This window comes from Alligator mississippiensis, chromosome 8 (assembly GCF_030867095.1).
Source record: "Alligator mississippiensis isolate rAllMis1 chromosome 8, rAllMis1, whole genome shotgun sequence".
NCBI classification, from domain to species: domain Eukaryota; kingdom Metazoa; phylum Chordata; order Crocodylia; family Alligatoridae; genus Alligator; species Alligator mississippiensis.
In genome coordinates this window covers 71288651-71306950 of record NC_081831.1, presented here as the reverse complement: position 1 = coordinate 71306950, position 18300 = coordinate 71288651, and the positions used below count along the sequence as shown (strand labels likewise).

At 41.6% G+C, this 18300-nt stretch overlaps 1 protein-coding gene across 4 annotated transcripts in view; it reads right to left on the bottom strand.

The window, feature by feature from the left end:
* Positions 1-18300, bottom strand: part of THOC2 (THO complex subunit 2) — an 85894-nt gene that overhangs the window by 50815 nt on the left and 16779 nt on the right. For all 4 annotated transcript variants that reach the window (XM_059732834.1, XM_014607185.3, XM_059732835.1 and 1 more), the window contains exons 5-11: positions 15442-15512; positions 12576-12697; positions 11497-11630; positions 10652-10818; positions 9865-9957; positions 8483-8638; positions 1240-1412 (exon numbers count right to left, since the gene is read on the bottom strand). In XM_059732834.1, coding sequence (XP_059588817.1) covers positions 1240-1412; positions 8483-8638; positions 9865-9957; positions 10652-10818; positions 11497-11630; positions 12576-12697; positions 15442-15512 — 916 coding nt within the window. The remainder of the gene's footprint in view (positions 1-1239; positions 1413-8482; positions 8639-9864; positions 9958-10651; positions 10819-11496; positions 11631-12575; positions 12698-15441; positions 15513-18300) is intronic.

Sequence of the window (18300 nt, the reverse complement as noted above, 5' to 3'; positions counted from 1 at the left end):
CTTAGATGAACGTAAGTGTAAACTGTACTAGCTAATAGGTGTTGTACCTTCGCATATAGGGCAAAATTAAGTGAGTATCAATAAGAAAACACTGTCTTCTGCCCAAAACCCTCTTACAGACTGGTGTGCTGACAAAGCAATTAATTAGGTTTTTCCTACTCTCTTTAAACTGATATACTGAAAACTCTACTCTAAGCCAGTATTCTAAATGATCTCTACTATTATTAAGGAAAACAGATCAACCAACCTCATCTATTTTACTTACTTACACATTTTTTTTTGTCTGGCAGTAAAACCCAACCACAGATTTCTTTCTTTCGATTAAAAGTTTCACAGTGCTGAGGTATTCAAAATGAGGGCAAAAACCCATCTTGAATTCAAAAAGAAATGGAGGAGGAAGGGGGGCAGCCCCAAACCAGGATTGGAGTTGGAGTGACAGTGGCCACCTGGCCCTCACTCTGTCCCCTGCAGCCTCTGCCTCCTCACCATGGCAGACAGTAGGGGGCAAGGGGCCAGGGTCAGGCTACTTCCCCTTCCCCCGCCACTGCTTGCCCCACTGTAGTGGAGGAAGGGATGAATTTAAGATGATCTCCGAATACATGGAAAATTATAGCAAATTTATAAATCTGCCATGTATGTACTCCAATTACTGGGGAGTTGTCTTAAAATCAAAGTAATCTTAGATTCAGGTAAATAAGGTATTATTGTGTAGATAAAATACAGCATTTACGTCTGACTTCGTTTCTGTGGGCACAATTCACATGCAGCCAGAAGAATATATTAAAAGGGTCTACATGCCAGCTTCAACTAGACAGAAACTGAGGTGTACAAGATCTGCATATTCTCAAGACCCCTAGAATCCTCATCTACTGGAGGAGGTACGGAGGCATTATTCAAACTCAGAAGTTGCAGTACTATTAGAATGCTTGTTTTGGGAGTGATACATCCAGCCTGAATGGTGAGTTTAGTACTTAATTTCCCTTCTTTTTTCTCCTCCTTGCGCATAAAACCCAATGACTTGACATTTATGTAGGGAGAAGCAAATTCACTTTAGGGAACTGCTTTGCATTTGCCCACGAGTTCAACTTCTCCACCCAAAAAAAAAAATCACACTGTGTTTCATTCTTGTCCTCATAAGTATTATGAATGTTTATCAGTGTGGACTCCATAAATGTGATTAATACATTCTCCTATACAGCTTCTCAACTTCTGGTAGCACAGTGCTTTTGTCTACCTTACCTCCGGTACAGAGGTTCAATGGTCACATGTACAAGCCGGCAGAGGGCAATGGCAATAGATTTGTGTGAAGTGGCATAAAATGGAGGCATCTGATCCATAATACTCTGTGCGTGCTGCCAGTCGCCAATTTTTAATAAAGCTTCCAATAAGCCAAGTTTCTGGTTGTCAGGTGGCTGAAAAACACAGCAAACAAATAATCGGTATGAAAAAATGTAGCGCACCTTTCAGTTTACTTTCTCTTAAACAGCAGAATAGCTGTAATCTATAAGATAGCAGAGTTAGTTTCTTGCACAATTTAACTGATTTTTATAGCACCTATATTTATTATATTTTACAACCCCCCCCACCCAAAAGCAGTTACATTTTTGTAAAATATGACAACACCTCTTCAACAATACAATAATTCAATCCAAAAACTAACTCTGTACTTCTTCTTGAAGGAGTATATTTGCAGTTCCACAGTAGTATAAATATCAAGCTACCCATCATTAGGTGCTGTACAAATTAGGTACAATGTACAACTATCACTGAAAGCGTGAAAAATCTATACATTAAGTAGATTTTACTATGTATACCAAATTGTCTTCTGAAAGACAAGGCCAAGAATCCATTTTCTAAGCCAGGGGCTAAATTTAAGAATGTTTCCCTTTCAATAGAAGATGAAACCTGCATCTCCTATACTGCTACATACAACAGCTTTTTTATGAGCACCCATTTTAAAGAAATAATATATTAAATTTAAAATCTATGACAAGTAAAACTTTAGTTCTCAATACGCTATTTTGCAATGTAGGCAATTTGGCAAGGGCCGAAAGGGAAACGGTGTTAAGTAAGAGTTCAGAATCAAGTTTTGTGCTTTTGTGACTTTGAAGACCTTATAATGCTTTAATATGTTGGAAATGTACAGGACTTTTTAAAAGGAAATAGACTGTCAGTACGCGTGTAGAGATAGACTGTCAGTACACTTGTATACCCTTGCACGTAGGACAGAAACTTCAGAGAAAATTGCTACATGAATGGAAAGTCCAATTAATGTTTTAATATTATAATCACGTAGCAAGATAAAAAATGTGCATCAGATAACCAAAAGGAATATCAATACAGTTTCACGTGTTATAATTCAAAATATTAACAGCACCTCATCAACATGCTTAGTTTGACAGCAAAGGCTGTCCTTTATAAATGGATGTGTAGTGTACAGTGCTAGTAAACTGGTATCCTGATCCAAACAGAATCAAGCAGTCAACACATAGTAAACAAATACACCTAATTTTAGGTAAACTGCATATCACTTACTATTAGGAGAATACATTTTGTGGTAAATACATTCCTACCCATTGGTGCATACATGCAAGTCAAAGCATAAAATTGTGTCACTGTAACACTGTCTCTGAGTGGACTGATCATCCACGATCAAGATTTATTCAAGATTATATCAGTCATGTGTCAGTCCTGTGCCATCTTGTGTCTCTCTCGCAATTGTAGCACATTTCCAAGACAGCAGTTATTATCTGCGTATTGCCAAAATGCTTCTGCCTTCACATCAATGTTCTTTTCCAGGATTCTGTAGGGCTGTGCGAAACAGCTGTGTTTCGATTTGGTTTCAGATTTGGCCATTTCAGAGGACAGAGAGTCATTTCAATAATTCAGATCAGATCACTGTCCTGTTTCGTTTCAGCTGAATCTGTTTTGGAGATTCGGCTCTGCAAATCTTCTCCGAATCTGTTTTGAACGGGTTGCAAGGGCAGCTTCACAAAGCCCTACCCAGCTGGGCAGGGATTGGGGCCAGGGGCTACAGGGCCCCAAGCGAGGAGCAGGATGGGGCCATGGGTGGCTCCTCTGGGGGTGGGCCGCTGCCCTCAGTGCAGGCAGGGAAACCCCTGCGCAGATCTCTGACCCCTGTCACGCCAGGTCGCAGGATAGGGAAGCAGCGCAGAGCAGCGAGCAAGCCTGCTAGTCCCTGTTGTGAGGCTCAGCTCCGCAGGGAGCAGAGATCCACGCTGGGAGTCTCCTCGCCACCCCTGCCTACCCGGAGTTGCCCCAGCGACATGGGGCTGCACAGGGTGGGCAGTGGTGGCGAGGAGACCCCAGCGCAGATCTCTGCTCTCTGCAGAGCCAGGTCACATGGCAGAGATTGCCTAGCCCCCAGTTTGATTCCCCAAGCACTTCCCAGCGGCTTGTGGGCCCCTGGATCTGCGCGCCACGTTTCAGCAGGCTGCCACTATAGATTAGGGCCAGCGACAGCACTGAGTGGGGTTGCTGAAACCCCTTGCACAGACTGGGGGCCCACATGCCCCAGGAAGAGCTGGAGGAATGATCAGAGGACTGAGGAAACTAATAGGGAGCTAGACGTCAATATCAAAGCAGTCCTTCTTGCCCTCTTTCCCCTTCCTCTGCTTAGTTTTTGTTTCCCTGCAAGCCCAGCTCTGAAGCTCCAAACTTCTCCGAAACATTTCCAAAACGTTTTGAAACCTTCCGTTTTGATACGGATTTGGTGTTTTGGGTGATGAAACAGCCTAAGGCCCGCCGCACCAAGGCCCCTCCCCCGCCAGAACTGAGCAACAGGTATGCACCTCTTGCTGCCCCAGCAGAGCCTGCTGAGTTGCCGGCCCCCACAGGCAACATGGGCCTAACTGCAACTCCCGCCCCTGCTCTCCCCAAGACAAAACGTAAGGTGTTTGTTGTGGGAGACTCCCTCCTGAGGGGGACGGAGGGGCCAATCTGCCACCCTGACCCCTTATAGCCCGGCAAGTCTGCTGCTTCCCAGGGGCCCACATCCGGGACATTGCAGAGAGGATCCCCAAGCTCCTCAAACCCACAGACCACTATCCCATGCTCCTTATTCATGTGGGCACCAATGACACGGCTCGGAGCACTCCCAGCCAGGTCATGAGGCGCTACAGGGATTTGGGAGCGGGGCTTAAGGGTCTGGGGGCACAGGCGGTGTTCTCGTCGATCCTCCCAGTCTCAGGCTATGGGCTGAGAAGGGACAGGAGGATCTATGTGGTCAACCAAAGACTGCGGCGCTGGTGTCGTCAGGAAGGCTTTGGCTTTCATGACCACAGCCCGCTCTTTGGCGAGAGAGGCAGCGAGCTGCTGGGAAGAGATGGTCTCCACCTCTCTCCCCTAGGGAGGATGCTCTTCTCAGCTAGACTGGCTGACCTGCTCCACCGGGCTTTAAACTAAGCCCGCTGGGGGACGGGGGGGACGACCACCACTGCTGGCCCGCTGAGCAATCCTTGCAAAGCCAGCGGATCATGGCACTCAAGGGAGCCCGCCCCAGCCCCAGCCCTGGTAAAATCTGTGGGCAAGGAAGGAGCCCCCCAGGGGGCGCTTGCCTGCCTGTACACAAATGCCAGGAGCTTGGGGAATAAGCAGGAGGAGCTCATCCTCCTGCTCACTGCAAACAATTACGATGTCATAGGGATCACGGAGACCTGGTGGGACTCCACCCATGACTGGAACACGGGGATAGATGGCTATACCCTGTACAGGAGGGATCGTGTAGAGAAAAGGGGCGGGGGTGTAGCTCTCTATGTTAAGGAAAGCTACGCGTCCCTGCAAGCCGATATTGGCGACCAGGGTGGACGGCTGGAGACCCTCTGGGTTAAAATCCGTGGGGAACACGGCACAGGGGACACAATGGTGGGAGTCTATTACAGACCTCCCACCCAAAGTCCTGAGCTAGACCAGGAGTTTGCCCAGGAACTGGCTGAGGCAGCTTGCTCCAGGACCATGGTTGTCATGGGTGACTTCAATTACCCAGACATCTCGTGGGAGGATCGCTCAGCAAAATCTGAGTGGTCACAGAGCTTCCTCTCGTGCGTGGATGACCTCTACCTGGCTCAAGAAGTCTATGGGCCAACGAGAGGCAAAGCGCTGCTCGACCTGGTGCTGGCTACTGGGGAGGACCTAGTCGGCGACCTAGTGATCGATGGGAAGCTGGGTGACAGCAACCACGAGCTGATCACCTTCACCATCCGCCGAAAAGCTGGCAAGTCAGTCAGCAACACGCAAGTCCTTGACTTCAGGAAAGCCAACTTTGACAAGCTCAGGAGGCTTGTCAGTGAGGCCCTAAGGGACTGTGACCGCAGGGAGAGGGGAGTTCAAGAAGAGTGGTTGCTCCTCAAGGGAGCAATCCTCAATGCACAAACTAAGTCTATTCCATCTCGGAGGAAAGGCAGCAAGAGGGCACAGCAGCCCCCGTGGCTCTCCAGGGACCTAGCAGACCTCCTGAGGCTAAAAAGAAAGGCCTACAAAGGATGGAGGATGGGAGTCACCTCCAAGGAGGATTATTCTGCACTGGTCCGGTCCTGTAGGGAGCAGACCAGGAAAGCCAAGGCTGCAACTGAACTCCAGCTAGCTTTGAGCATCAAGGACAATAAAAAGTCCTTTTTCAGATATGTGGGGAGCCGGAGGAAAAGCAGGGGCAACGGTGGACCCCTGCTGAACCAGATGGGGCAACTGACAACTGACGCCCAGGAAAAAGCCAACCTATTAAATAGGTACTCTGCGTCGGTCTTTCATCAGCCCCATGGGACGCCCGTGCCCGCTACAGGGCCAGGAAATCCGGGTGAGGGTGATCCCCTGCCCTCCATTAATGCTGACTTTGTGAAGGAACATCTTGAGAAGCTGGATACCTTCAAGTCAGCCGGCCCTGACAATCTTCACCCCAGGGTACTCAAGGAGCTGGCGAGCATCATAGCCCAGCCTCTAGCGCGGATCTTTGAAAACTCTTGGTGCTCTGGTGTAGTGCCCGAAGACTGGAAGAAGGCCAACGTGGTGCCTATCTTCAAGAAAGGGAGGAAAGTGGATCCGGCTAACTATAGGCCCATCAGCCTGACTTCTATCCCGGGGAAGATCTTAGAAAAGTTTATTAAGGAGGCCATCCTTAATGGACTGGCCCACGCCAACATCTTAAGGGATAGCCAGCACGGGTTTGTTGCGGGTAGGTCTTGCTTGACCAATCTCATTTCCTTCTACGACCAGGTGACCTATCACCTGGACAAGGGAGATGAGATTGATGTCATATATCTTGACTTCAAAAAAGCCTTCAATCTGGTGTCCCATGATCGTCTCTTGGAGAAACTGGCCAATTGTCACCTTGGGTCCCCCACGATCCACTGGCTGGAAAATTAGCTCCGGGGTCGGACCCAGAGGGTAGTAATTGATGGAAGTCACTCATCGTGGTGTCCTGTGACCAGTGGGGTCCCCCCCAGGGCTCTGTCCTTGGACCCATACTGTTCAACATCTTCATTAATGATGTGGACACTGGAGTCAGAAGCGGACTGGCCAAGTTCGCCGATGACACCAAACTTTGGGGCAAAGCATCCACACCAGAAGAGAGGCAGGTGATCCAGGCTGACCTGGACAGGCTCAGCAAGTGGGCGGACAAGAATTTGATACTGTTCAACGCCTATAAATGCAAGGTTCTCCACCTTGGGAAGAAAAACCTGCAGCATCCTTATAGGCTCGGCAGTGCTACGCCGGCTAGCACTATGGAAGAAAGAGACTTGGGGGTCATCATTGACCACAAGATGAACATGAGCCTGCAATGTGATGCTGCGGCTAGTAAAGCGACCAAAACGCTGGCTTGCATCCATAGATGCTTCTCAAGCAAATCCCGGGACGTCATTCTCCCCCTGTACTCGGCCTTAGTGAGGCCGCAGCTGGAGTACTGCGTCCAGTTTTGGGCTCCACAATTCAAAAAGGATGTGGAGAAGCTTGAGAGAGTCCAGAGAAGAGCCACGCGCATGATCAGAGGTCAGGGAAGCAGACCCTACGATGACAGGCTGAGAGCCCTGGGGCTCTTTAGCCTGGAAAAGCGCAGGCTCAGGGGTGATCTGATGGCCACCTACAAGTTTATCAGGGGTGACCACCAGTATCTAGGGGAACGTTTGTTCACCAGAGCGCCCCAAGGGATGACGAGGACGAATGGTCACAAACTACTACAAGATCGTTTCAGGCTGGACATAAGGAAGAATTTCTTTACTGTCCGAGCCCCCAAGGTCTGGAACAGCCTGCCGCCGGAGGTTGTTCAAGCGCCTTCATTGAACACCTTCAAGATGAAACTGGATGCTTATCTTGCTGGGATCCTATGACCCCAGCTGACGTCCTGCCCTTTGGGCGGGGGGCTGGACTCGATGATCTTCCGAGGTCCCTTCCAGCCCTAATGTCTATGAAATCTATGAAAACCTCCGAAACTAAACGACTTCCAAAATTTCACAGAGTAGAATATCAGGGCTGTACAGTACAGCTTATGTTTTCACCACAGAGGAGTTCAATTCACAGCTTGGAGTTGCTGTCATAACTCAAGTTACTAGCTCCTTTGGTCTCTTGAGCATTTGACTGCGATCACCTTTATTCTGAAATCAGCTGTCATTCAGAAAACTCAGCTCTGCAGGCAAAGTAGAACAGTGCTTTTTGCCAGCATTAAACAACTGACTTTTTACAATAACCTTTAAGGCAATAATTATTTCTAGCATGAGAAAAGGCAGCTAAATCTAAATAATGAGCATCTCTATTCCTGGTTTTAAAGTAATCTTTAGTTCACAGCAATTAAAGTATGACTTCTCATTTCTTCATCCAACATCAGTTCTGGTTTAGAAAAGATTTATTGGTATACTGGCTACTGGTGAGAACCACAATCAAAATACACAGAGGTATACTTAAAAAATACCTCATGTTAATACAATGGAGCTGTGTTGCTAAAATCTTAGCAGAGAAACATTAACAGCACTAACTAGAAACAAGCATATGCAAATTCTCTCTCTATTCCCAGTTACAAGTGTTCCATCCCTTTTCTTCCCACCGTCTGCTCACAGTAGCACCAGATTTTGTTCTCTTTCAGTCTTTATATGACAATTGAAGAGAACATTTTAAAGTTCATATAAAAATATATAAACGTTGTGGAACACTTACTCCCAGTGATGAGACCAAAAAACCCCTAAAAATTGTTTAACCACAGAAATTGTGATACAGATTTTGAAAGCATCATTTCTGGGGTGATGAGTTTTTAGTGTTGAAAAAAATGACATCAGGAGAAGCCAAAGGGTGTATATAACACAGGACCATGCAACAAACCAGTTCAAGTACAGATTTTGGTTTTTGATAAATAGCCTATGTTTCATAGGGTAATTGCATATAAGGTATCACAAGGATTTTTTTAAGTTGTTTTCACAGCAATGACTACATTGGCTCACAATTGTAATAAACCCCTTATGGGGGGGGGGATGAGGAGTACCTTTTCAGTTTTCTCCTCTTCCTTTTCCTTTTCCTTCTCTTTCTCTTCAGTCTTTTCAGAAGATAAAACCACCATTGTAAGTTTTCTAACAATCTGCTTAGCTTCCACAATCTCTCGTTTGTGTTCTTCGAGAATGGCATTATCTACTGGAAGAAGCTAAAAATATAACAGGGACAACTTTTAGATACGTTTGAAAATTAAAAGAAATTTTAAACTATGCTTTCTTCAAAAGAGTTTCAAGGGAAAAACCTACATCTCTTCTTCCACTTGAGTAGATCAAATAATTTTCTAGAAGGGAAGGGTTTTTTTTCTTCCCAGCAACACTCAAACACTGACACAATGTACTTTTCTAAACTTTAGGAGTATTGAGGAATTATATGGTATGTTTTCCTCAGTCATCAATAATCCAAAAAAAGTTTTAATATCCAAATAAGACTACACCGTTCCTTGAGGATAAAATGTACAAAAAAAATTAAGTCACTTAAAGGAAATGAATAGCTACAAGGAATCATAAATTGTACCCTGTTAACAAAGTCTATAATACTACATACAGGAAATACTTCATATTTCATCAAAACAAAGGAATACTAGCCAATCCAGTGACTCTATATTTTGAGGAATGCTATTAATCAAGAAACACCTGTTAATTTGTTTTTTTGTGATTAAGTTCTTACAATTCCTGTTTCTGAAAAAATAATGGTGAGTGAGTGGGAATGTGTGCACATGTATTCACCTGTGTGCAGATGTGAGTGCATGTGCATATCTGCTAGTATTTTTTCTGTGAATAAGAACCTGGAAAATGAATTCAACATAGCTCAATTAGTTCACTGCCTGGTTATGGTCTTAACCCTAATCACTAGATAAATTCTGTCATCAATTCTTGTGTGCTGTAATGCTGAACAAAGCTCGGCAGATTGTTTCTCAAATGTATTTATTTATCTAGCTGTATGGACTTAAGTAATCTACTTTTCTCAAAACTGAAAGGTAAAACACCAAACTCCTAACATGTAAATAATTATTCCTGTTGCATATCTGACAATTTTTAAAAGCAACACACACACAAATCATCTCTATAGCCAACACAAAGGAAAAAAACAACACACTGAACAAAATATTTAAAACGTCTTTCAAACCAAATTGTCACACAAAGTTTACATAAGTCTCCTAATATAAATATTTAGGTATCATGGGAATTTGGTTCACCTGCTGCATAACCCTTGAAAAAGGCCTTTATGCTTATACAAGTTAAAGTAACTGAAGTTTCTAAAGAATGCTAGAAAACAAACGCTACACAGATACTTTCTAAAATGTCATGCGCTTAAATTGGTGCGTTTTAGCACTGACACAGGCCGATAGCAGTTACAGACAAATTATCAACTTACATGTACATAAAGATCTTCCAAATCTATAAGATTATGTTGCAAAAGCACTGCAGCGACTCTGTATAAGGAGCAGGGTGTCTCGCCATTTGGTTCCTAAAAGGCAAAGTATTACTATTTATAGAAAAACCAAAAATGGGAATGTTTGCAGAACACCACACACAAAAGTATTTTTGAAGTGTAAATGGCCAATTTAAATAGAGAAAAAGATAGCTTAACAGAAATTCACTCTACTACCAAATTACCGAATATACTATAGTTAGCGAACACAGTCCTAATACTAGGCCAATCCTGAATGAAGAACACGAAAATCCTGATTACTAGATCTTCAGTTAAGAGTGAAATTTTGTATCAAACATCAGTCATTTCATTTAATCAGTTATTTGTTAGAATGTATATAATTTCTTCATTAATGAAAATATTTGCAGAATTCATTTACAAGTTCACATGGTGGATAAATTTGTCCACAGTTTTCAAATGCATTCTATAACACTTAGTTCAGTCCTGTATTTCAAGAGCTGCATTTCCATTTTGAAATATTACATACTGTTAAAAAAATTAAGTGAAACAACATGTTCCACATTAAATAAGTTCAAAGAGAGAGAGAACCTGCAGTTTGACTCAAAACCATAGCATCTGTTACTTCTAAAAGTAGAATTTTATATTACAACTGTACTTTGTTTATTTTCCTTACTAACACAAGCATCCAAATCCTACATATTGCAAACCCATACAAGGTATAAGAACTAGCAAGAAAGAAAAAAGTACTAGGGTACTGAAAATGCATTACCTGATAAAATTTGAATTTAAACCCAAGGATATGACAGAGGGTTTGAGGTTCACACATATACATGTAAGACTCTATCAGTGGTACAAAGAAATCATCATACTCCGGCCTGCACTCATACACCTCCAAGATAATATCCAAAACTCTGTTGGGATCCAGGTTAAAACATCCTATGGGGAAGAAAATAAAGTTCAATTCATTTCTGCTACTTCTCACTTCCTATAAACCAATACACACCCAAAAAGGAAATAAAAAAACTGGAGAAGTACTATTAAAAAGAAAATCCTTTCAGCTACATGCTTTAAAGAGATACCAGTTACACCGTACGAAAATATTCTGTCATTTACACATAATCATGTGTGTGGTTTGGTTTTATAATTTTAAATTGACCTTGACATCAATATTAAACATGACAATTCTGAAATTTAGAAACAGAACTGAGATGTAGATAACATGAAAAGCTAGAAATCTCCAATTCCTTATATTATACGACTGAAGTCCACCAAGAAAAAATCACCACACTGATGACCTTGAGGCCCCTAACAGACATTAATATAATCATGTGATTGGGATGTGAGGAATTGTATGCCTGATCCCAAAAATCACACGTCCTATCGTCCAAGTTTTTTCCACTGAAAAATAATTCAGTAGATCCTATTAGAACTCACTTACTGCGAGGTAACTCATCACAGATCAACTTTCATTTACCAGGGGGTGAAAGGGGGCACAAGAGCTGGTTATTTTATGATGAAGCTACACCTTCCTTTAATTAGCTGGAACTTATTCATGTGCCCAGACTCTTTTGCAAGGAAAAAGTTTAGCTATATTTTTTTCAGTAAATTTCTTACCTATTAAAGATTTGATATTTTCTAGGATTAAATCACTGGTGATATTTCCAGATAAATCTTGTCCCAGTTCAGCAATCAGTTTTGCATAGCCTTCATTCTCTTCTCTTAAGAGATTAAATTTCTGCTGCTTATAACTGCAATTAGAAATTAAACATAAAATCAGGATACACAGTTGAACACAATGCTGCATAAAGAATAGTTAATATTTACCCACTTAACCTGTACAAAAACTTATTAATTCCAATTCTGGGTATACTTCTCTTTTCATGATTTCCAGCTAGTACAAAAATCTAGTAGTTATTTACAATACTAATCTTGCAACATCCCCATATTTACCTTTAACTATAGTCCCATTTAAATCAAAAGAATTAGGCATATGCTTATAATTAAGCTGGTTTCTAGGTCCTTGCTCACAAGAGATCAAAAGTGTTGAGTACCTAAAAACCTAAAAGGCCTAAACTAATTTTAAAAGTTCCACAGAGACACTGAAAATAGAGCACCAGACATGCAGAGGCAGAACCACTAATTTACATTCCAAGGCCCTTACATTAGATTGCTCATGGAAATGTCAAATCTATGCTTACTTGATGCAATAGCAGTAATTTACTTGCAAGTTAACAATCAGCAAAAAAAAAAAAAAAAAAAAAAAAGGTTAAATATTTATTTGAAATTTGAAACCAGTTTAGCAAATACTACAGTAATTGGCAGTAATAAAAACAAATGAGACTTGAGCTAGGAAAAATGCACCAAGCTAGAGGTTCTTTTATTATCCGACATTTAACCACAAAACATTTTGCTTTAAAAAGACCTTTAAGTATTTCATAGAAATGTAAAATCAGAATGAAAATTACACTTGGTAGATACACACACAGAAGTGTAAACATACATCAATAAGCAGGGTTGTAGGGATTTAAAAATACCGATTTTTTATATTAATTTGCCTTCCTTCCCAAAAAAGCGCACACATTCCAATGTTCTAATAATACATGAAATAATATATGGTGTGCATTTTTGAAAGTGAAGCAAATTAACAGAAATATAACCAAATATATTTATATCCAGCGCTCTCACACACTTACAAAAGTTTGGTCTTGATTTTGACAGATTTCTGATTGAACTGCTGAGATTGCTTGATAAGTCCTAAAGATTCCAATGTTTCTGGGTCTAGTCGCTCCTTTAGGACAGTGTCTGAAACGAAGTACTGCACAAAAAAAAATGTAATTTACATATCATTTGATAATCATATTAAGCTAAACAGCATTGCACCCTGACCTTGAGTTATCTATGCAATTTTTCACCTATGAAAGTAAGGCAATACACATTTGAAACCCAGTTTGCATGGTAGGTTTTAAGAATGCTGAAAGCAGCTAAGGAGTTACTTAACCAAAATTAGAATTCTAAAAACATGGAAAATCTACAGAGCACTGCAGAAGTCACTCATAATAGCCTTTTAAAAAGGCATTTGGCATTAAGAGATTCGATTTTTTAAATTTTATTACTAAAGCACTAGATTGACCTCTTCTGCTTTTAAGAGACAAGTGCTTAATTTCACACAACGAAGTTTTTTACAACTTTTATAGCTTTATTGTACATGGCGGTGAAGGCCAATTCATAGACGCTAACATCTACTCTAGATATTCCTGAATCATTATTTGGGGGGGGGGGGGGGGGGGGGGGGGGGAAATCAATAGAAAATCATCCGTTACAAATAATTAAAATAACTGCTAAAATTTAACATTTTCTTTTCTATTTTATTGAAGTTCCTATTGGTACAGCAAATACTTACTGGAAAAACAGAACATTTTTAGCCTGAAGGAAAGTATCTCTATGGCTATAATTAGGAACTTGGAAGTGAAGTCTCAATCCACATTGAAATACAAATATCTGGATCAAAAGTACTTGAGACACTTTGTTTCCAAGAATAATTGTTTCTGACAGCTCCCACCATGTTGTTATGACCGAGTCAGAGAGGTTCTTACGTCATGGCTTATAGAATGTGGATCCCAAGCTGCAGCTACTAATGGCATGAGCATTGCTGCAAGAGCAGCTGCAAGGTGGCTTTTGTTACAAGGACAGGGAAGGCGTCTGTTATTGTGAGTTATCACAGGGGAGGATGCTGGAAACGTGGGGAAACTTTCTACTTATTAGTGATGCACCTAAAAAGAAAAATTGCTACTCAAAACCTCTACTTTGTTAGGGCATAAGAATCCTAAATTTTGATCCAAATTTAGTTTGCTGACCCTCACTGTCCCAACAGCAAAATCAAAACTGCATACTTAAACCATGCAAGGGAAAGGAAAGTTCTTTAAAAATCCCATCTAATCATATACTGTATCTGCAGCACAAAGTATGCAGAATCAGAGGCAGAGGCATCTGCAAAAAGATCCCAAGATGTGGTCTACAATTAAACAAAACCTCAGAATGACTGCTATAAAGGATATTTTCAGCTGTATAGTAATTTAAGTGTTCAGGTGATCATTAGGAAATTAGGTATTTTGAACAATCCTAAATATGAAAAAGAAACCTACACAAAAATTAGCTGATAGAGTCTCAGCAAAAATCTGAATGCAAAATGCATGCAATTATATAGTATCTTACATAAACTGAACTCACAATACCAAGAGAAAGACCTGCTGTTTATCCCAATAAGGCATATGACACAAGCACAAATTGACCATAATCATGCTGCATAATTTTTCTTTTGTTCAGCTACATGAAGGAGGGAGAAGGTACACAATTCTTTATAGAAAAATATACTTATAGCTAAACTTAGTTATAGACAGTTTTTTGGTTTTGCACATTTCATTTTTATTATGGTCTCAAAACAATGATAAATTAAATTGTTCAAATCTTCCTTTTACCATTCTTGCCTTGTGGAAAAGAAAGAACTTAAGTTTTAGAAGAAAATGTGCACACACTTGTGCTCAAACTGGAACTTACTAATGACTACTTGTTTTGTGCAATTATAATGCATCCACTTCAAGTCATTACTTGTCTTCTAGTGTAAATGATGATTCATAAGACTCGTTATCTCTGATGAGACAACTCGTCTATCTAGTCCAGTAAGCTACTTTAACTCTCATTAAAACTACCTGGCAGCAAAGCTGAAGAGCGTTTCCAAAGCTGTAGCCTTATTCTTTCAGCAATAAAATGTGGGGTTTGAAATGTTCAAGTCAGCAGCTGCACACACGTGTTTAAATGATCTGGGAGAATTCTTCCAGGTTTGTTCTCCTGGTAGAAAAAAAACTCACCCTGAAACACCTGAACAGACATTCAAATTCCAAGTCCCAGAAGAGGAGAGAGCTTGCAGTGCTGATGTTGCACAGCCATGAACACATCTCAGGATCCCTCAGTCTGCCCAGAGACAGATGGCAGCAGTGCGCAAGGCAGCCCTGATTGATTGACCCAGATTCCTCAGGGTCAGACTGCATCTCCCCACAGCACAAAGCAGAACTGTGAAGAGAGCATGTTCTGCTCCCTGCCTGGCTGGAGCAGTAGAGTCCAGTGAGCAACTCAAGTCTCCTGGGTTGGCAGTGTGGGGAGCAAAGCATCCTGTGATGCTGAAGGACTGTGCTGTAGCCTATGGAGAGGTGGTGTACAATGTTCTCTCTCGCAGAAGAAATTCACCTGGGAATGATTTAACCCTGATTGTTTCCAATTTATTTTTCTCCCCTAGCAGTCATTTTTGCTCTAGGAGAAAAATCCTGAACACCTGTACACTCATGGTTTCTCCTAGGAAAGCTGAGACTCTCCCAAGAGAAACTGAATGTTTGTCTGTACATTGCCAATATTTCTAAGCAGTTATTTTAAGATACACTCAACAACATGCTACATTAATACTTTTTCTTCAAAAAATCTCCAATATAAAGACACAACATCCAATTTTCCTGTCATGTTTTGACACAACAGGTTTTTAACTGAACAAAAACTAAAAGTGCAACTTACCAAACAAGCTAACACCAGTTGTGTAAAATGATCTCTCTTGCTTTTTTCTTCTAAACAACCTGTTTCAATATCTATGAAAGGAATGGGTCGGAGAAAGAGAAGGAGAAAAAAGAGAGACATATCACTGATCATGGAAACACGCATTTCTGGTTTCTTTCTAATCTCTCCACCCCAATGCAGAGGACCTTTTCTACCTGTTATGCTGCAAACCAATAAAAAAAAATGCATCTGTATAATGTATTAACGTTGAGGATTCTGTTATGAACAAGTAACTTTCTAATTTTGTATCAGTCTAGCCAATCAGACCTACTGTGATGGTTAAAGCTGACACACTGGATAAAAGAAATTTACACTGCATATCTATAAATCCAGTCATTCTGAGTACTTATGGGAAAAGATGGAGATGAGTGAAAAACAAAACAGCATTCCTTATTTTCTAGTCTTCCTACATGTCTGACTAGGGCCTATAGCCAACAGTAAATATAAAGAGGAACGGATAAGCAAATAATAGAAGGAGTTAGGAAAATCAACAGAGAAAACCTATTGCCACTATAAATAAAATGTCACTGTCTGAAGATAGAAAAAGAGCTTGCCAGTTTCTTTAAATCATATGTCTGCTTTCCCTCTGCTTTAACCCAGTGTTTTCATTTTTTATTTTTGTAGTCAGCTGCTGAATGCTACTCAGGCAGTTAATCAGTTCCTGTGGGAAGATAACAATCCATAACATAAAATAAACTACTCTTGCCCAGAGCAGTTCAAACTTCTGAAATTACTGGAATTACTGGAGAGGAACAGGGAAAACTTACAAAACAGAGGAGCCAAAAAAAAAAAAAAATCACACAAACACAGTAACAGAAAAAATGGCAAGAAGGCACAGACAGGCAGACTGCCCACTCACTCATAACAGAGGCTTTAATTATAATACTTCAGAACCAGAACCACAATCTGTTAATTCAATTTGACAAAGTCTGAGCTGGGTATTCATAACCATAGCGGAGGACTGCTTTAATACTCTGATCTTATTAATGAATAACTGGATATATTTATTATTATAGAATTATGCAAGCATGTAATGGTAAACCACAAAAATGTATCCTAAATTCATCTTTATCTTTTGGTTCACATTCTTGTCTTTTGTCTTCAGGCTATCCTGCTCTCAGTACAAGCTTATTCTTAAATGATCTTCTGAGTCTAGCTAAAAAAAAAAAAAAAAACAACAAAAAAAAAACACACCCAAAAAACCCACCTCTTACAAGTGACAGAAATATCTATGGTTGTATTACAGCACGTTTAACACACTTCACAAAGTCCCCCGTTAAAATTTCATGTATTGTTCTGCAACTCTTTTTCCATAATTGTGGATTTAGAATGCAGAATAAGAAACAATGTGTTAAATGTGATATTACACACAACAGGGACTTTCAAAAGGCAAAATAAATGGTGGGCACATGAGGAAAGCATTTTCTTTTCACTCAAATATGTTAAAAAATAAACAAATACAGGATGAAGAAATGAAATGCAGATAAAAAGCATACTCTCTTCAGAAGCGACATATTTTATTAAGTAGTTTGAAAACTCTTGTAGTAATTCCTTAAATCAAGTGACTCTTCTGATGCAATGTATTCATGACCACGTATCCAGATTTTCTGTTCACCACAGATTTTCTTATTTTAAAGAGAAAAACGCAGATATTCCCCTTTGAAGTAGAAAAACGCGGGAATGGTGGGTTTCCCCTTACAGACTGGAATGCGAGCAGTGGGAGGAGGGCAATCAGGCAGGGGGCGCCATATGTACATGTGCACGCACACATGCAAGTAGCAACTAGGCAGCCTTGAGAGGAGATCCCGCAGCTCCCCGCAGGTAAGTTGGGGGGGGGGGGGGGGAGGGAAGAGCAGGGAAGAGATTGAGGTCCCCTCAGTGTGGGGAGGGGAGAGTTGGGTAGGGCTGAGGCTACTGCCCAGCTAGGGCAGTGCAAGAAGCCTGGGGCCCAGGGACAGGATGGGAATGCACAGACGCAGGGCCCAGGTAGGGAGTAGGACAAAGCCGCAGGCAGCTCATCCAGGGGCCAGCAGGGGGGCTGGCTTTCCACCACTGCGCATATTTCGGGGTAGCTCACTGATTGCCAACTAACCCCTTGTCCACAACTTTCCTGTTCTCTCCCAGTAGGACTATATATCTTAGGGCAAAAACAACTCTCCTCCACATAAATTGAGTTAAAACAGGTAGTTACCTGCCAGTGTAGAGGATGCATTCTTGCCTTCTTCTGAATTGCCAGCCTGTAAGTGATGCTATCTTTCCCACTCTAATCCCATACCTTTGGCCCCCAGGGTGCTCTGCATTTTCTCCTTGGATAACCTCCAGAGTGAAAGCCCATTATTTTTAAGACAATGGCCCCTTCCAATAATTCTCTGAAGGCACTGTGAAACATTCCACTCTCCACTAATGCTCATCCACATACCAGATGATAACCATATAATACAAGCAGTTACTCAGACCGCCTCTACACATCACAGATATCATGCAGTTAACTATACAATTACTTCAAGACCAGCAATACATGCAAAATAGTTATCACGTAATAAAAAGTTCCAACCAGCTATAAAATTAGACCTCAAAAGTGTCTACTAACTTCATAGCTGGTTGCTGCTGAACTTTAATTTGCACATACAGTAAGGTGTCCCCTGGAGTTGGGAGACCTATCAGCTAACAGGGCTACCAAATGCAGGGGTGCACTATGCCCAGCATGAAACCCCCAAGCCCTGGGGATTGCAGCTGCTATGCTTCCCAATGTCCGAAGGTGTCTGAAATGCCAGATGCACACAGGGCTCTCAGCCCTGGCTACAACTCGCACACAGCTGG